Here is an 18,124-nt window from a genome sequence, read left to right as displayed (position 1 = left end):
GAAGGAAGGAAGGAAGGAAGGAAGGAAGGAAGGAAGGAAGGAAGGAAAGGAAAGGAAGAAGGGAGGAAGGGAGAGAGGGAGGGAGAAAATAAGGATTTATTTTTCTCTAAAGTTAATTTATTCATTTTTAGTTTTCAACATTCACTTCCATAAGTTTTAAATTTTCTTCCCCTCTGCTCCTTACTCCCTCTCCAAGATGGCATTCAATCTGACATAGGCTCTACACATACATTCACATTAAACATACTTTCATGTTATTCATGTTGTATAGAAAAACCAGAATGAATAGGAGGAACTATGAGAAAGGAAAAAGAAAAGAAAAGAGTCAGCTTCGCTTTGCATTTGGACTCCATAGTTCTTTCTGTATATGTGAGTGGTGTTTTCCATCTAGGTGGAATTGTTTTAGGTTCTTGCATTGCTTAGAAGGGCTAAGTCTATCAAAATCAGTCATCGCACACTATGACTGTTACTGTGTATTGTGTCTTCCTGGTTCTTCTAATTTCATTCAGCATAAATTTATATAAGTCTTTCCAGGTTTTTCTGAAGTCTGTCTGTTCATCATTTCTTATAACATAATAGTATTCCATTACATTCATACATCACAACTTGTTCAGTCATTCCCCAGTTGATGGACGTCCCCTCAATTTCCATTTCTTTACCACCACAAAAAGAGCTGCTATAAATATTTTTGTATATGTGGGTCCTTTTTCCATTTTTATGATTTCTTTGGGATATAGCCCTAGAAGTGGTATTGCTGGGTCAAAGGGTATGTATATTTTTATAGCCCTTTGGGCATAATTCCAAATTGCTCTCCAGAAGGGTTGGATCAACTCACAACTCCACCAACAATGATTTAGTGTTCCAACTTTCCCACATCTTCTCCAACATCATTTTCCAAGAAAATGAGGATTTATTAAGCATCTACTGTATGCTAGGCATTGTGCTAAGGACTTTATGATTATTATCTTATTTGGTCCCCACAATAACTCTAGGATATGGGTGCAGTTATTATACCCATTTTACAATTAAGGAAACTGTGGCAGACAGAGGTGATGTGACTTACCCAGGGTTATGTAGGTAATAAGTGTCTGAATCCAGATTTGAACTCAGGTCTTTCCTGACTCCAGCACTCTTAACTGCTGCACCACTTAGGGCAGAGCTCAGGAGCAAAGAGTGAAAGTCACCAAGACACAAATGTAATCGCAATGTCAAGGGAAAAACTCACTGACAATTGGAGCTACAGGTCTTCAAGCAGCGGTTGGGTGGCCATTCTCCAGGTGTTTATGGAAGGGATGCTTTTTGTGGATATGTTGGACCATATGCCCACAAAAATCTCTTCTGACTCTCCAGTTCTATGACTCCTGACTCAGAGGCAGCCCTCTGTCCTCCAAACCCTTCTTAAGTTTTCCATATAAACCAGTTTTGTAAAATAAATTTTATTTATTTCTTTTGCTTTTCTATAAACTAAACTTTGCAATACATCTCTCTCTACTTCTTCCAGAGACTATCCTTTGTAAAAAAAGAATTTTAAGGGGGAAGGGAAGAGAAAAGTTCTGCAAAACTAAACAGAATTTTTAAAGTCTGACATCATTAAATGCACTGTCACATACCCATAGTTCCTCATGTCTGGAAAGAAGCTAAGGACAGGAGTTGAGGAGGAGGAAGAAAAGGGGGAGTGAAGGGAGAAAGAGAAGGAGGAGTAGGAAGAGGAAAAGGAAGAGGGGGAGAAGGAGGAGGAGGAGAAGAAAGGGGAGGAGAAAGAGGAAAGGGAGGAAGAGGAGGAGGAGGGAGGGGAAGAGGAGGAAGCAGGATTTGTCTTTATTTTCCATATTTGTATCCCAAGTGCTTAGCACAATCCCCAGCACATAGTAGGTGCTTCATAAATGCTTATTATATTATATTGTGACAGAACCTCCCATTCCTGAGGGATCAGCCCTAAGTCCTCAATGTTAGACATCTATAGCTCTCTTCTGGCCCCTGGTGCCCGCAGAGCTTTTTGGTCAAGTAGTGGACAAGTCAAGGAATTCCTTTTACTAAGTCTGGCTGATGCAATGCTAAATTTAAGGCATTTTAGATACTCCCTAGACAGCCATTGCTGGTTCCCTGGGCAGCTGGAAAGACAGTTTTAGAGTCCCTTAGGAAGACATTTACTCCTAGAGCAACAATGTTTCCTCTCCCCGGCTCCATTTGCAAAAAGGTATTTCAATTCCACATCTCCCCATCCCCAGGTTTTTCCACATAAGTCAATAGATCAATCACCTAGTATTTATTAAGTGCCTTCTATGTGACCAGGCATTGGGCTAAGTGCTGAAGGTGTAAAGAATGCAAAAAATAGTCCCTGGTCATACAGAGAAAATAGTCCCTTCAAGATTGCTAATTTCTTTGGCAATTTCCTCAGAGCCTGATTTACCCATAATCACCATCATCATCGCCAAAATATTAATGAACAAGCAGTGCTTTGCCTATGTGATATCATCTTATTTCAACAGTTCCATTGCCCTCCTGCACTCTTCCACAAGCCTTTTTAAAGTTCAGAGCCCTGAATTAGACACGGTCTGGTCTCCGAGCCAACATAGTGTCCTCTCCATGAGGGAGTAGGACACCCTGCATTTCCATCCCAGCTGCAGTTAGCGAGAAGGCTTCACAGACCCTTCCACCACTGTCTCTCATCCTCCCTTTTTATCTGTGGCTCCCAGCATGTCTGTGTTTCTCTATCTCTGTATCAGGTGAGAATGCCTAATCTAAAGTGTATATATTACCTAATAAAATCCTTCTTATTTGGGATTATTGCATCAAATTTTAATTTCCTCACTCGAGCAGCAGCATGTCAGCCTGCCCGTCAGCGCAGGGGCGATAGAAGGCGAAAAGAGCGGATAGACGGCAGCAAATTCCTGCCAGCTGATTCTATCAGCCCTTTGACTGGAATTGACTGGAATGAAGGACTGAGAAATAGGATTTTCTGCCTCCGAATCTGCTGTGGCAGCTCTCAGAAGCCCCCGCTGGCTCTCTTGCCCCATCCCTCTCCCTCCTCCCTCTTAGGGGACTCCTCCCACCCCGTCATGGGACTGTAGGTTCACCTTTCAAGTGCTTAATCCAGTAATAGAAGCAGGGGAAAGGAAGAGAGTAGATAGGAAGACTATTCTCATAGTTACATGTATAAGATGAGTATAGATGAAGTGTGGAAGAAGAGGAAATAGGTCCTAGAAGAGAACTTCACTGCTTCCTCTCCGAGCCCCCTCCCAAATCCTGCTGCTGTTCTGAAGGATGCCCGTATTTGATAGAGAGGAATCTTAAGCATTCCATTATGTTCAACACATATTTGAATATTGACAATATGTAAAAGGGGGGCAGATAATAACAAAAACCCAGAAGTACCTGCCCTCTGGGAGTTTATAGTCTGTGGGGAGGAAGATGCAACAGGCACAGACATGATAGAAGGGGTTTGGAAGAAGAGAGCTCTGGCCAGTGGAAGGATCAGGGAAGGCTTCCTGCAGAAAGGTGCGTCTGAAGAGAGCCCAAAAGGAAGATGGTGAAAGGAGGCAATGATGGGTGAGCACATTTGAGGAATGAGGGATACATAACCTGGGGAAATGTAGAGGTGAGAACTAGCACTTGGAGTGTGGGAAAATGCTGGCAGTCCATTGTACCTGGAACATAAAGCACTCAAAGAGGAGTTAACATGGAGTATGGATGGAAGCTAAGTGTGCTGGTCCATGCCTATGTGGTAGTCCTTGCACCTGGGGTGGCTGAGACTTGTTTGAGCTGCAGTAGGACTAAAGCTGGTTGGGTATGTGCACTCACCAGTATGGTGAGCTTCTAGCACTTGAGGGCCACCAGGCTGCTTAGGGAGAAAAGAACTGGCCCAGGTTAGAAAAAATGGAGCCGGGAAGAAAAGGAGGGAAGGGAAGGAGGAAGGAAGGAAGGAAGGAAGGAAGGAAGGAAGGAAGGAAGGAAGGAAAAAGAGGTGAAGAAAGGAAAAGAAAAATGGCTGGAAAGTTAGAGAGCCGCCCCACCCCCAAATACATTACCATTACCCTTCCCTGCCATTTATTACTCCCTCCATATGTACATGCAACCAGAGAAAAATACTAACACTGAGTTAGGATACCTTTGATCCCATCCCCTCGCACCTTCACTAACAAACTGTCCCCTCTATCAATCCCCACTTTCTTTTATCTTCACTCTATCTATCTATCTACTGGCATCTCCACTGCTGCCTATAAGCATGTTCATGGTTCACCCACCCTTAGAAGTCACTCATTTGATCTAGCCAGTCATGTTAGCTATCATCCTGTATCTCTCCTCCTCTTCTTGGTCAAATTTCTTGAGAATTCTACAGGTGCCTCCACTCCTCTCATCTCACTCACTTCAAGTCTTTCATAATCTGGCTTTCTGACCTCCCATTATTCAGATGAAACTGCTTTTCTTAAAGTTAACAATCATCTCTTACTGGCCTATTTCAATGGCCTTTCTTCACTCCTCTTCCTTCTTGACCTCTTGCAGCAGCTTTTGATGCTCTCATTCATGCTTCCTGGATGACACTACTTTTTCTCTATCTCTCCTGGTTCTCCTACTATCTGTCTAACCACTCTTTCTCAATCTCCTTTGCTGGATCTTTATCCGGGTCATGTTCACCAACCATGGGGGTCCCCCAAAGTGCTCTCTCTCCCTCCCTCCCTCTCTTTCTTTCCCTCTCTCTCTCTTTCTCTGTCTCTGTCTTTGTCTCTCTTTCTCAGCAGCTTCCATAGTTTCAATTATGTTGTCTTTATGCAGATGATTTCCACCTCTAGTATCTCTCCCAAGCTCCATCTTGCATATCTAGCTGCTTTTTGGACTTCAGCATCATCATAATCACTAATGTTTGTATAAAACTTCCAGGTTTGCAAAACATTTTACATGGGTTATCTCATTTGATTCTCATAACCCTGCTAGGTTCTTTTAGATACATTTGACAAATGAGGAAACTGAGGCCAGGAAAGATTAAGTGATTGTCCTAGGGTCACAGAACTGGTAAGTTTTCGAGGCAGGATTCAGACTCGGTTCTTTTTGACTCCAAGTCCTGTACTCTATGCACTGTGCCACCTATCTGCCTCTCATTTGATATTTGACAGGTATCTCAAACTCAGCATGGCTAAAACAGAACTCATTATATTTCCCTGAAAGCTCTCTCCCCTTCCCAACTTTCCTGTGATTGTCAGGAGCATGATCTTCCTCCCAATCCTCCAAGTTTACAATCTTGGTGTCATCCTAGACTCCTCATTTGCACCAACCCCTCCCCCCCATATCAGATCTTGTAGATGTCCCCTTGTGTCCACTCATATAACCACAACCTAGTACAGGTCCTCAACACCTCTCGTCTGGACTACTTGCCTTCTAACTGATGTCCGTCACAGGCATTTCCCCAGTCTAGTCCATTCTCCACTCAACTGCCAAAGTGATTTCTCTAGTATGACTCCCCCCTTATAAACTCTAGTGGGTCCCTTTGAGGATAGACGAAAGTAGCTTGGAGGACCATCCAAGATTAAATACGAAATCCTCTGTTTATCATTTCAACTCCTTTCCCACAATTCCAGTCTTTTACCTCCCTCCAGCCACTCGTGATGTAGTTACACCAGTCAGCTTGCTGTTCTTCACACACACAACAGTCCATTTCCCACATCTGTGCATTTGCACTGGCTGTCCCTCATGCCTAGAATCCCTTCCCTCCTCACCCTCTACTCCTAACTTCCCTGGCTTACCTAAAAACTCACTTCAGATTCTACTTTCTGTAGATCTTTCCCAACCCCATGCTAGCACCTTCTCACTGAAATTACCTTCTTTTATACACCTCCTTATTTGCATTCCCCCTTCCTATTAGAATATGAGCTACCTGAGGACAAGGACGTCTTTTGTCTTTCCTTGTACCATGCCTGACACATTGTAACTACTTGGCAAATATTTGATGACTGATTTCCCTAATGAAACTTACATTCTAAAAGATTCCCTACACCTTGAGCGTTTCAAAGGGGCATCCATCTTCCCAGCAATCTGTTTATTTAGTGTGAGAGGACCAGACTGAATATATATCCCCACTATGCTAAGCTGTAAAACAAGGGATCCAGGAAATCTCCAAACCACTACCCCAAGCCCTCTACCTCAATTTGTTTCTGCTTCTCATCTTTCCCCTGGTTATGACCCTCCAGGCCCCCCCGGGCTGTAGTCTACTCCAGGAATCAGCAGAGTATATTGTCCAGCCCCATAGTCAGAGAGGGCTTTCCCTTCTCCCTGCCTTTAGAAATAAATGTCAGTATATTGAAGAAATAATAATTTAGAAACTGAAACAAGTACTTCATGTTCCCAGGAGCATCCACTCCTCCCAGATAATTCCTTCCTATAATATCTCTAGCCTGTCTGACTGTACCTGTATTAAAAGCTCAAGGTTTTTATTAAAAATGGATTTATTTACAAAAAAAAGGAAAGAAACCCCAAACTTTGTCAGGAGATCATCAGATCCTGCTTGCCGCAGCACAGGTATGTTTCCCATCACAAGCTTCCATCCTTGTCCTCTAATCGTCCTTTCCTAGTTGAAATAGCCACCTGATTCCCTGAATTTCCTGACCACACCCTGGAAAACCTGTATAGAACCCTGCAGATCAAGAATCAAGAGGCTGACACATAGTCCCAGCTCATGAGCCATATAGAGTTTGAGCTAATCACTTTACTTCTTGGGGTTCTATTTCTTCACCTGTCAAACGAGAGGCATTAGACTAGATTGGAGGTATCAGATTTGAGATCACACCAGCAAACCTCCCAAGTGTGGCTAGAGCCAGATTAAAATGCAATTGGGAAATATTTAACCAAATATATAAAAATACAATACAACATTTGTTGTCATTCAGTCATTTCAGATTCTCAGTGACCCCATTTGGGGTTGTCTTGGCAAAGATACTGGAGTGGTTTACCATTTCCTTCTCCAGCATATTTTACAGATGAGGAAACTGAGGCAAACAGGGTTAAGTGACTGGCCCAGGGTCACACAGCTAGTAAATGTCTGAGGCCAGATTTGAACTTATAAAGAAGAGTCTTCCTGACTCCAGACCCAATGCTCTATCCACTTCACCACCTACTTGCCTTACAATACAACATAGATGATCTTAATTTGTGATTTTCTAAGTTGCCTTTTAAGATTTCAGTTTGATACAACTAGACTAGATGACTGAAGCTCAGAAGGTACTTTATTATAATCATTGTAAGAATGGGCTCTCTCACAGCTGGTGAGAGTATTAGGAAGCTCTTTGAAGTCTTCTGTGGCTAATATGATTTCTGCCCATCCCTGGATATCATTGGCTGTCCTATATCCATTCTCTTTCTGGCACATGATCCTGTGCTCTGTCCCATGCCCGTAGTAAGAGCTTATTAAATTCTGACTATATATCAATCATGCAAAATTATGTTTACTTATATTATATGATATATAATTATATAAGTTAATTAACGATATAAAAATAATTTTTATTTTATATATACATTTTATGTAATAATTATATAGTGTGTTATATATTATAGTATATATGACATATATAGTGTAGTATAAATATTATATAGTTATATAGCATAGCATAGCAGAGTATGTATTATTCAAATGACTCCCTGAATATGCTATTCTCTGGTTAGTGTGTACACAAATAAAGTGAAAGGCCAGGACCTTGCTCTCAAGGCGTTCTTGATCTAATATTGGGTATAGACCACACTGAGTGGATAGAGGTTTGGATCTTCCCCAATCCCACCTCCTTCAATTAACATTTTTTAAATGGGATACAGGTTAGTGCAGTTTTCATTCTCACCTCCAGGCCTTGCCCTTCTCCCGGTAGAAGTAACTACTAGTTTCCTTTATTATAACCATCCTACTTTTAAGGACTAGTAGAAAGGAACCTGAATTGGGCAGGATAGAACTCCCCTAGTTGGGATCAGGGCCTTCTCCAGAGGCAGAAGGAAAAGGATGAAAAAATGGCTGTTTGCACTTTCTCAGTCCCTGGATACTTGGCCCCATGGGCTGACTAGGTGCTTACAAGCCAACCTGGCCCTTTTGATGAGCTCCTTCCAGACAACTGGATTCCCTGCCCCTCCACACACTCAACATTCTCTCCCATCTGTGCCTTTGTACAAGCTTCCTCCTGTGGCCAAAATATTCTCTCCATATCTCCACCTCCTTAGCTCTATTGAAGGTTCTCGTCGGTTGTCTGCTCCTAAATGAAATTTTTCCTCATGCCTTCTAATCATTAACCCTTCTACAAATATATATGTATATTATAGTTACATAACTATCTGCCTCTTGCCCTCCTCCCACACATCCCTCAGCCCACATTGATCATAAGCTACTAAAGGGCAGATATGGCTTCATTTTTGTCTTTGTATGCACAAATACGTTATAAGTGGGATCGTTTCATTCTTTGTGCTTAAAATCCCCAGTGCCTAGGCAGTGCCTGACATATAGTAGATACTTAATAAATACTTGATGATTGATTGAGTACTTATTCTTATTAAATTGAATTGAGGAAACCCAATGGGAAGATGACCCTTTGTATATTACAGGAGGGGAGGAAAAGCCTTATTGAAAAATACTGGCTCTGACATCAGTTCTGACAAATATAATCTATTGAATTCTAATGGTTCCTTTCTCTATGAATTGGGTGAGCCTTTAGCTATTTTTAATCTTTTATCCTCCCAAGGGGGCTACAATTGGGGAGAAAGGGCCAAAGAAAAAGTGAAAGGGGAACCACCCAAAAAATGTACAAGGTGGCTTATGAGTGGGATTTCCTAGACAAGCTTGAATCAGGGGACAGTAGCTAGGAAGATAGGTGTCCCATAAGCCACATCAGCCAAGGTACTCTGTGGTTGGACTTTGACTAAGTACAGAATCTATCTTCTCTAAGGTCATACATTTTTTATGCTTTTGTGTGTTGTGAAGGGGCTTTTGGGTTTTGTTTTCCTCATGTTTTATCATTAATACAAATTCCTTCTGAAAACCCCTTTGTCACAGCCAAACTGAGTGTAAAGGAGATTTCTTTGTAAGAAGAGACCAGTATTTTGGTCCCACCAAGGTGAAGGTTAGCGCAGGAAGTTTGTAGCAAAATAGGACCATCTCTCAAGTCATAAAAAAGCTGGTGAAACTGAGGAATATAGAAAGTAGGGATAGAGTAAAACTCAGTCATGGACATTAACCTCTTCTCATCTTGGTGATAGGGTTCAAGGATCATATATTTCTAATGGGAAGGAGTTTTAGAAATCACCAAAACCTGGGATTCTTCACCTTCTTTTTGCTATGGGCCCCTTTGGTAATATGAGGAAGTTTATATGCACTTTCTCAAAATGATGTTTTTAAAGGCACAAAATAAAATACATCAAACTACAATCAATTATATTGAAGTAAAGTTATTAAAATATTTCATAAAGAAACAAGTTTGTGCATCCCCAAGTTAGGAACCCCTGATCTAGTCCAATCCCCTAATCTCAGAGTTGAGAAACCGAGGCCCCTAGAAATAAAGTCACTTGACCAGAATCACAAAGGCAGAAAATATCCTAGCTTAGATTCAGCTCTCAGTTTTGGGGAATCCCAGTCCAGAGATGGGGAGGATCCTTGCTCTTTTGCCAGAAGTTTCTGTTCATTGGTAGTTTGGCCTTCTCCTTTAATTGGCACATCACTCAGGACATAAGGACTGATGTTAAGGCGAGTCAGTATCATCAGCCTAGAAATTCAGTCAGAACAGTGGGAGGAGGAGGCCTGAAGGGTGAACTGTGTATTGGATAGGAACATTCTGTTCCAGCCTTCGACTGATAGATGATGACATTGACACAAGGCTGCCAGGGCCTCCTGGGCGCCCTTATTAGTTATGCAAATACTTCTGCTGACATTCTCCCTGAGGGAGAAAGGAATGCCTCCTGGTTCGTTCTCCATAAACCAATACAAACATAGGAGCGAGGGGTTATAAATGCAGTGCACAGGGCATTAATTGTGGTAGAGGACTAGTGTGTCTGATGTCTGGGGAGAGAGCAAAGGCTAGCATGCGGAGATGGAGAATTCAGCCACTGGGGCCACCTCCCTTGGATCCCCATCGGTTCTTACCCAAATCATTGCATTCTTGACCATGGGGCCATTTTGATTGGGCTCTGTGGTTACTGCTATAGCAGCCTGCCCCATTGTCAGTTTTACTGTCTGTTTGGTTTGATGATGGCATTTAACTGTTAGGGCAATAACGGAGCTAAGGTGTCTGTCCTGCTTCTCTCAGGCCCTAGAAAATTCCTAATGACTTCTATGACTTAGCTAACTCTTTCCCACTTTTTATATTCAAGTCATGGAGTTGGAAGTGACTTGAATTAGGAGATGCTGGGTCTCACATTCCAAACAACACACTAATTACCTCTACGATGTCCCTGGTCTCCTCATCTCTCCTTAAATGCTTACAAGGACAGAGAGCTCACCACCTCACAAGGTAGCCCCGTCCATTTTTGTGTCAGCACTAGGCAGTGTGGTGCAGCAGACAGAACGCTTAGATTTGGAGTCAGAGGACCTGGGTTCAAATTCTAGCTCTGCCATTTATTACTTGTGTGATCATGAACAAGTCACTTCAGGGACTTGACTCTTCTGGGAGTCAGTTTTCTCATCTGTAAAATGGATGAGTTGAATGAGATGACCTCTAAGGTCCCTTTCAGCTTCTTTACACTGAGCCATAATTTACTTAATTACATAATTTACATAAATACATAAATTACAAAATTTATTTCCTAGTAACTTCTGCTCCTGGAACCTAGTTCTGCCCTCTGGTTGTTTATCATACACCCTTTAGTCTTCACTGAGCTAAGAATCCACTTTTCTATTCCTCATGCAAATATAGTGCTTCTAGAATCAAATTGAATTGCTTTGAAAATAACGTGCATTCCAGACCCTTCACCATCTTCCAGACATTCACTAGTTTCTTCTCAATGACACTTTTAAAGTATGGAACTCAGAACTGATTGTGGCATTGCAGGTATAGGCTGAGCACTATAAAGTATAGTAGGTTTATCATCTCCCTTAAAAGAGACACCATACTTCTATTAATATTGTTGTTATTCAGTCATTTCAGCCATGTCTGATTCTCCATGGTTAGGATTTTCTTGGAGAAAATACTGGAGTGGTTTGCCCTTTCCTTCTCCAGCTCATTTTACAGATGAGGAAACTGAGGCAAACAGGGTTGAGTGACTTGCTCAGGGTCACACAGCTGTTAAGTGTCTGAGGCCAGATTTGAACTCAGGAAGATGAATCTTCCTGACTCCAAGTCCAGTTCTCTATCCACTATGGTGCCACTTAGCTGTCTATTCTATTAATATAGTCTTAAGTTATATTAGTCTTGGGCTGGCTACATCATATCGTTGACTCATATTGAGTTCATAGTCAACTGAAATGCTTCTGACTTTCTCACATAAACTATTGTTTGTATCAGTCTTTCCAGTCCTGTAGTGGGCAGTTGATTTTTTGGAAACTAAAATGTATTTATCACCATTACATTTAATCTCTTCAAATTTATTCTATCCTTTCAAGATCTTTTTGAATATTGATTCTGTCTTCTAATTTTCCCTTCGAGCTTTGCCTCATCAACAGATTGGATACACTTGCTTTCTAGGTCTTCAAATCAAGGCAATGATGAAGTTGTTGAATTGGATGGAACCAAGTAGAAATCCCCATAACTTGTGTTGGAACCTCAGGATTAATGTTGATTCATTAATTATTTTTTAGGTGTGGTTGTTCAACAAGCTTTGATTCTTCTAGACTGAGCAGTTGTTCAGTCCATATTTTCAGACTTTTAACAAAAGTGTCTTGATTTTGTCAAATGTCTTGCTGAAGTCGATATACTGTGTCTATAGTATTTCATTGTTCAACAATCCTAGTAACCTCTTAGAAAAAGAATGGAGATTAATTTGGTATTAACTGCTCCTTACTAATCTGTGTTGTTCCACCAAATAGTCACCAAAATCTTTTCCAAGTGCTCTTAAACCATCTACTTGATGACATTGATATTTTTGCCAAAGATTGAAGTTAAGCTCATTGGTTGGTAGTCTCTGCAATCTGGTTTTTTCCTATTTTTTAAAATTGGGACCCTATTTTCTTTTCTTTTCTACTGGAACACCTCAATTATTATTAATCAAAGATTCCATAGAGTGGTTTGATGATTGCACATTTTATTTTTTCAATGCCTAGATATGAAACGCATCTTACTCTCTAGAACTAATTCAAAAGCAATTAAATGCTTTCTTCACATTCCTTCACCTATCTTGGACTTCAATTCCATTTTATCTATCTTTGTTCCATCCTCCTTGGAAGCAATGAACATGAGCTTGGGCAGCCTTTGGGAGATAGTGGAGAACAGAATGGCCCGGCACTCTAGAGTCCGTTGGATCATGGACAGTTGGACACAACTGAGTGACAACAGCACATTCTGTCTTTTTCATTTTGAAGATAATTTTTTCCAGTAAAAAAGCTAGAAACCAAACAGGAGTGGAGTGGTTCCACCTTCTTTCAATTCAACCAGCCTTTACTACGCTTTTTCTGATTTCTCTTCATACTATCTCCCTCAAGCCATGAGACTAATACCCATCTCACTCTTCTTGCTCTAAATATAGGTGAGGTTTAAAAATCTCTTTTGGTATGCTTAGCACTTTTCACACAGCTCGGCTTCTTCTGAGCTTCAACCTTCCAGATACTATTTGTGGAGGTTTGTGACATTCTTTTAAAATTCTTCTTTGTTTGCACTCTCCCCCTCCCATCTCCTGTACATTGGTCCAAATGGGTCTTTTGAATTCTTTGTCAGATACCCCCATCTCTCTCATATCATAGTCCTTTTTAGAGAAGCAGCATTCGGTTTTGGTAATTTTGGTAAAATATTATTTATTTGAAGAAATTTCTCTATTTCTATATATACTGGTGAAGTTCCAGAAGGCACAATGACCAGCCTAAGGCTCTGTAAAGTTTTGGTAGCATATACAAGAGTAGAACCCAGGTGTTTCCTCTTCAAGCCCTCCCCTGTGTGACTTGTTGAACTGTAAGGAGATGGGAGGTGGGGATGGATGTTGGAGAGGAAAGAGAGGAGTCAGGCTAGTATAATAGAAAGATTGCTGCATTTGGTGCTAGGAGAGTCCTGGCTTTAAATCCAGCATCTAATACCAATTTTGTGACCACGGACTAGTCATTTAACTTCTGAGTCTCTGCTTCCTTTTCTATGATATGCAGAATCCAAAGCCCATTCCCTATTCCCATTACAATCAGCTGAAAGTGTGTGTGTGTGTGTGTGTGTGTGTGTGTGTGTGTGCGCATGCGCGAAGCACTTTGTAAAGTTTAAAGGGCTATACTTGTCAGTTATTTTTAGGGTTAGCCTCCTCCTGAAGACATTTACCCAATGACTTTGGGGCTTTATTGCCCAGGGCAAAGAGGGTGCAGATGTGGCCTCAAACCCGAGACATTCTGCTGATTGGTCCAGTATCATGAGGATTTTCCCAGTCAATATTGGGAGAGGTTCTTCCTTCAAGGGGTTGACTTGGCTGGCATGGGTAATGGGAACAACTCTTGGAAGGAAAGCTAACCAAGGAGGCATGAAGCCCCAATGGTGGTAGTCATGGCCTCTATTTTTGTCTCTGGCAGGGCACAACAGTGCGCATGATCACAGCAGTTGATCAAGATAAGGGCCGGCCTCGAGGAATTGGCTACACCATTGTCTCAGGTAAGTCTGTATTTGTGGAGAGGAGCTCCTCTGTCTTACTGTAAATAATCTGGGCTATTGGAAAACTGGATTTTCCAACTCCACTTGGACTGAGTTCTGAGCAGAAGTTGGTATAGTCCTTTGTAGAGAGCAGTCACTGTGGTATTACTACCCCAGGGGTGTACTGGAGGCATCTCTTACAGAGAAAGTCGATTGTTAAAATTTCAGTGTGAGAATTTACAACTCAGAAATCTGCAAACACTACAAATCAGGACTTGACTTACTGTTTTGTTGATGGTCTAGTTAAGAAAATGATGGAGATAATAATTCAGATTAAAATTAAAAGTGCTTCTTGTAACCTTTTTTTTTTTGGAGAGTCCCTTGTTAAATATCTACCAGCAGCCCTTACTTAGTCCAGGGTATGTGACTCCTAAGGAGATAAATAACCAGAACAAGGAGATCCTTATGAGGATGCAACAGCTAGGGAAGAGGCATGGGGATGACAAGATAGTGGCCAACTGAAGCAAAAATTCTGGGGAGTGGAATCCCACAGCCTGGTGAAATCACCCTGGGCCATCAACTGGGTTGATCCATTGGTCTCATTTGGTTTGTTTTTTTTTCATATGAGGGAGTATTTTTGGGCTTGGAGGACAGATGAGAACTACGGTATAGCTCCAAAGAGAGATTATCACTATCCTTTGCAGGGCTGGGAGCCTGATGATGCTAGCTGTCTAATTTTTTCCCTCTTTCACCACCCCCTAAAGGTGCTCAGCTCTGTCCTCTCCTCGCACCCATCAGCATATCCCTGCATCAATGTCCACTCAGCCATTTGTTCCATGACAGCCTCCGAGTGACTCTGCCAAAAAGGCTGGATTATTTGCTTTGATGCCAGATACTAGGAACAATTTTGAGTGCAAGGAGATAACTATCTGCCACCTTCCCCTCCACCAGCATCCCCACATAACAATACCTGTAGCAGCCAAGTGCCTAGGAATACCATGGCTGCTGCTGATTTCTGAGGCACAGTGGCTGTCTGCTTCTCCATCATCCTACCTTCTCATCCCTGGGGGTGGAAGAGGGAATCTGGATCAAGTCTCTTAGGGTCCATGGAGCCTGAAGCACCAGGGGCTCTTCATACCTCAATCTGTCTGTACCTGTTGAATACTGGCCTAGTGGGGTTTCTGGGTTTAAATCTCAGTTCAATTCAAGAATCATTTATTAAGATGTCTCCTTTAGATAAAAAGACATAAATGAAAACAAGTAAAACAATATACACGATGACTATAATAACATCATTTGAAAGAACAAAAGAAAATCCAAACTAAACACTGTGTAATTAGAAAGACCAATTTTGGCCCAGAAAAAAGAGAAGGCAGAATGCAGTCCTCTCTCTTCTTTGTAAAGGTGGGAGACTATGGGGGTAGAACCCTTCCTATATTGCAAGATTTGGCTAATGAGTGAGTTATTCTTGATGAACTGCCCTTCCTCTGTTAGAAGAGATGGTTCTGGGAGGGGCAGAGGGGAAGAATGAACCAGGAAATGATCATGTAAAAGCAAAAATGAAAATACCCTGTATCCTCAGGGACTTTGTATCTTCCCCCAGGACTGGACAAATGGTTTCCTGCCTTGTGTTGAAAACATCAATGTTAATTTCTTTGTGTGGTTGGTGCCTCTGAGAACCCTCTGAGGCACCAGTCATCCTGGTGAAGGATCAAAGGCTATTTGAGGAATCTCTGGGTCCTCACTAGGGGGCTGGAGGGAGTCATGGGACCAGAGATACTGGCGGAATTGGGGAAGTCCTGGGCCCCAGCCCCAGCTGGTAGGGGACATTGAGGGAATGAAGAGGGAAGCAGACCCTTTTTGTTTTCCTAAATTACAAAGCTAAGAGCTGCCCAGGGCAAGGTGACATGTGGCTGGAATTGAAGGAAGTGCTGTGTGTTAAAAGGATGCCGTATGGAGTGGGGGAGAGGGAGAGCAGGGAACCGCATGTATCTGGGTAGAAAGCTTTGTGACACTGATGATGTGTTAGCAGTGTCAGAAAGAAAAACCATAGGATTTATCAAAAGCTCTGGACTGCTTTCCTCTTTTCCCTGCCTGGGTATTATACAGCAGAGAGCGTCCTATGTCTTGTCTCCATAGCCAGGGATCTGCAGGTCATCCTGATAGGTAGTGAGGACCAGTGGATGGGTGAGTTAGCCACAAGAGGGAGTGAAAAATAGTCAGTTGACATTTATTATCTTATTACAAACACTGCTTTCAAGCCTGTCCCATATTGGACCAAGGGACCTTCATTAATTTAACAAGCATTTATTAAATGCCTACTATATGCTCAGCACTGTTATAAGCACTGGAGATTCAAAGAGCTTAGAATCATAAGCCCTTAAAGACCATCCAGTCCCGGCCTCCACATTTACTCTCTAAAGCCCAGAGAGTTTAAGTTATATCCCCAAGGTCACACAGGGATTGGATCAGAGGCAAGATCTGAAGCCAGGTCTTCTGACTCCAGGGTCAGTTCTCTTTTTACTATACCAGGTTCCTGCTCTCTTACCTAGACCATAGAATTGCTGACAAACTGTGATGATGCTGAAATTTGGGTCATTTGAGTATGTGTCTGAGGGTAATTGTTAATCCTAGGAACCCTAGCCTCTCCCCATCCTGAATCTAGCCCATGGAAGCCCTTTATATGAAGGATACTTCCAATTTTTCCCATCCATCATGTGCAGTTCTCAGTTCCTCTACTTTTTTCCAGCCCACATGGGTCTCTTCCCTCTCAGACTCCCTTTTGCAGGGACAGACAATGCAAAACTTTTCAGAGTTTGATAGGTAGGGATACAAAAGTGCAGCTACGTGGAGCTACGGTGAATAGGGCCCTGGACTTGGAAGAAGGAAGACTCATTTTCATGAGATCAAATCTGATCTCAGACACTTACTAGTTGTGTGACCCTGGGCAAGTCACTTAACCCTGTTTGCCTCTGTTTCCTCATCCACATTTTCTCATGAGCTAGAGAAGGAACTGGCAAACCACTCCAGTATGTTTGCAAGAAAGCCCCTAGTGGGATCACAAAAAATGGCAAATGACTGAACAACAATAGGGATACAGACTAAATCACTAATTTCATTGGTTTAAGGAAATTCCCAGGTGAGGAAACTCTATCCATGAAAATGAGTGTTTTCTTTGCAGTTTATACTCTTAGAGTTGCCTAGAGTAAGGTGTCAAACCCTCCCCCTTGCTACAAGCCCACGATACTACTGAGTGCTGCCCCAACTAGATTAAAATATAATTGGGAGGGGCGGCCAGGTAGCACAGCGAGTAAGAGCGCAGGCTCCAGTGTTGGGACGACCTGGGGATTGAATCCCGGGCTCAGACACTTAGCACCCACCCAGAAACACCTGGCCGTGTAACCTTGAGCAAGTTACTTAACCCCAATTGCTTAGGGGTGGCCAGGTGGCTCAGCAAGTAAGAGCACCAGCTCCAGTGTTGCGATGACCTGGGGATCAAATCTGGGCTCAGATACTCAGCACCACACCCAGAAATAACTGGCTGTGTAACCTTGAACAAGTTACTTAACCCCAATTGCTTTAAATATATATATATATATATATATATATATATATATAATTGGGAAATATTTAATAAAAATAGAAAATGTCACATTTTAAAACAGCCAAGAACAGGAATCCTTATGCATGGATTCATTCCCCTCTGTTCTCTTTGAGTTTGATACCACTGGTCTAGAACACTCAGAGGTTAAGGGTCACATAGCCAATAAAGGGAGTACTTGAACCCAGATCTTCAAAGCCCATGCTTCCTCCCTCATTTTATGAATGATCTAGAATTATATCATCTTTAGTTCTATCTCTCCAATAAGGTTGTCTATCCCTTGAGGAAAGGGTCTGTGTCTTCTTTTTATCTTGTTTTACTCACAGTGCCTAGCATAGAGTTGAGCCATAGGCATTCCATAAAGAATGTTCTTCTTAGACCCATGACATTTGACCTTGCTCCTTGGGTCTAGGGCTGCCTCATTCTGGGGAGTGAAGCATCCAGGAAAACAGGTGGGAGTTTGTGTTTGGGTCCAATATCAGCTTTCTTGGTCAACATAGGGATTGTGTGAATGAAACAAGGTCTATCATGTCCTGAATCCCAGCCCCTGGCTCACCCAGAAGACTTCTGTAGCATTTCTGGGTGGCTGGTTGACTATCCCTTTTCAGAAAAGACATTCTAGAATATCAGAATATTAGGGCTGGCAGAGCTCTCAGAGGCCACCTAGTCCAACCCTACCTAGAAACAGGATTGTCCTTTATGGCATCCCCAACAAATGGTCCCCCAGCCTCTAATGGAATATTTCCAGGAATAGAAAGTTCTCTCCCTCCCAAGCAGTTCTTTCCATTTGGTGTTGGTCATCTCTTATTATTAG

The 18,124-nt window shown here is 42.1% G+C and overlaps 1 protein-coding gene across 1 annotated transcript in view; it reads left to right on the top strand.

Annotated features, from left to right (window-relative positions):
- The window catches only part of CDH23 (cadherin related 23), a 620,897-nt gene that overhangs the window by 286,229 nt on the left and 316,544 nt on the right, over nucleotides 1-18,124 (top strand). Inside the window, exon 9 of the mRNA XM_069071099.1 lies at nucleotides 13,652-13,730. Coding sequence (XP_068927200.1) covers nucleotides 13,652-13,730 — 79 coding nt within the window. The remainder of the gene's footprint in view (nucleotides 1-13,651; nucleotides 13,731-18,124) is intronic.

This window comes from Petaurus breviceps, unplaced genomic scaffold (genome assembly GCF_028583685.1).
Source record: "Petaurus breviceps papuanus isolate PSGF00001 unplaced genomic scaffold, PetGlider_PUasm1.0 90825, whole genome shotgun sequence".
Lineage (NCBI taxonomy): Eukaryota > Metazoa > Chordata > Mammalia > Diprotodontia > Petauridae > Petaurus > Petaurus breviceps.
Note: the sequence above shows the minus strand (reverse complement) of the source record. Positions and strands in the feature narration are given on the sequence as shown.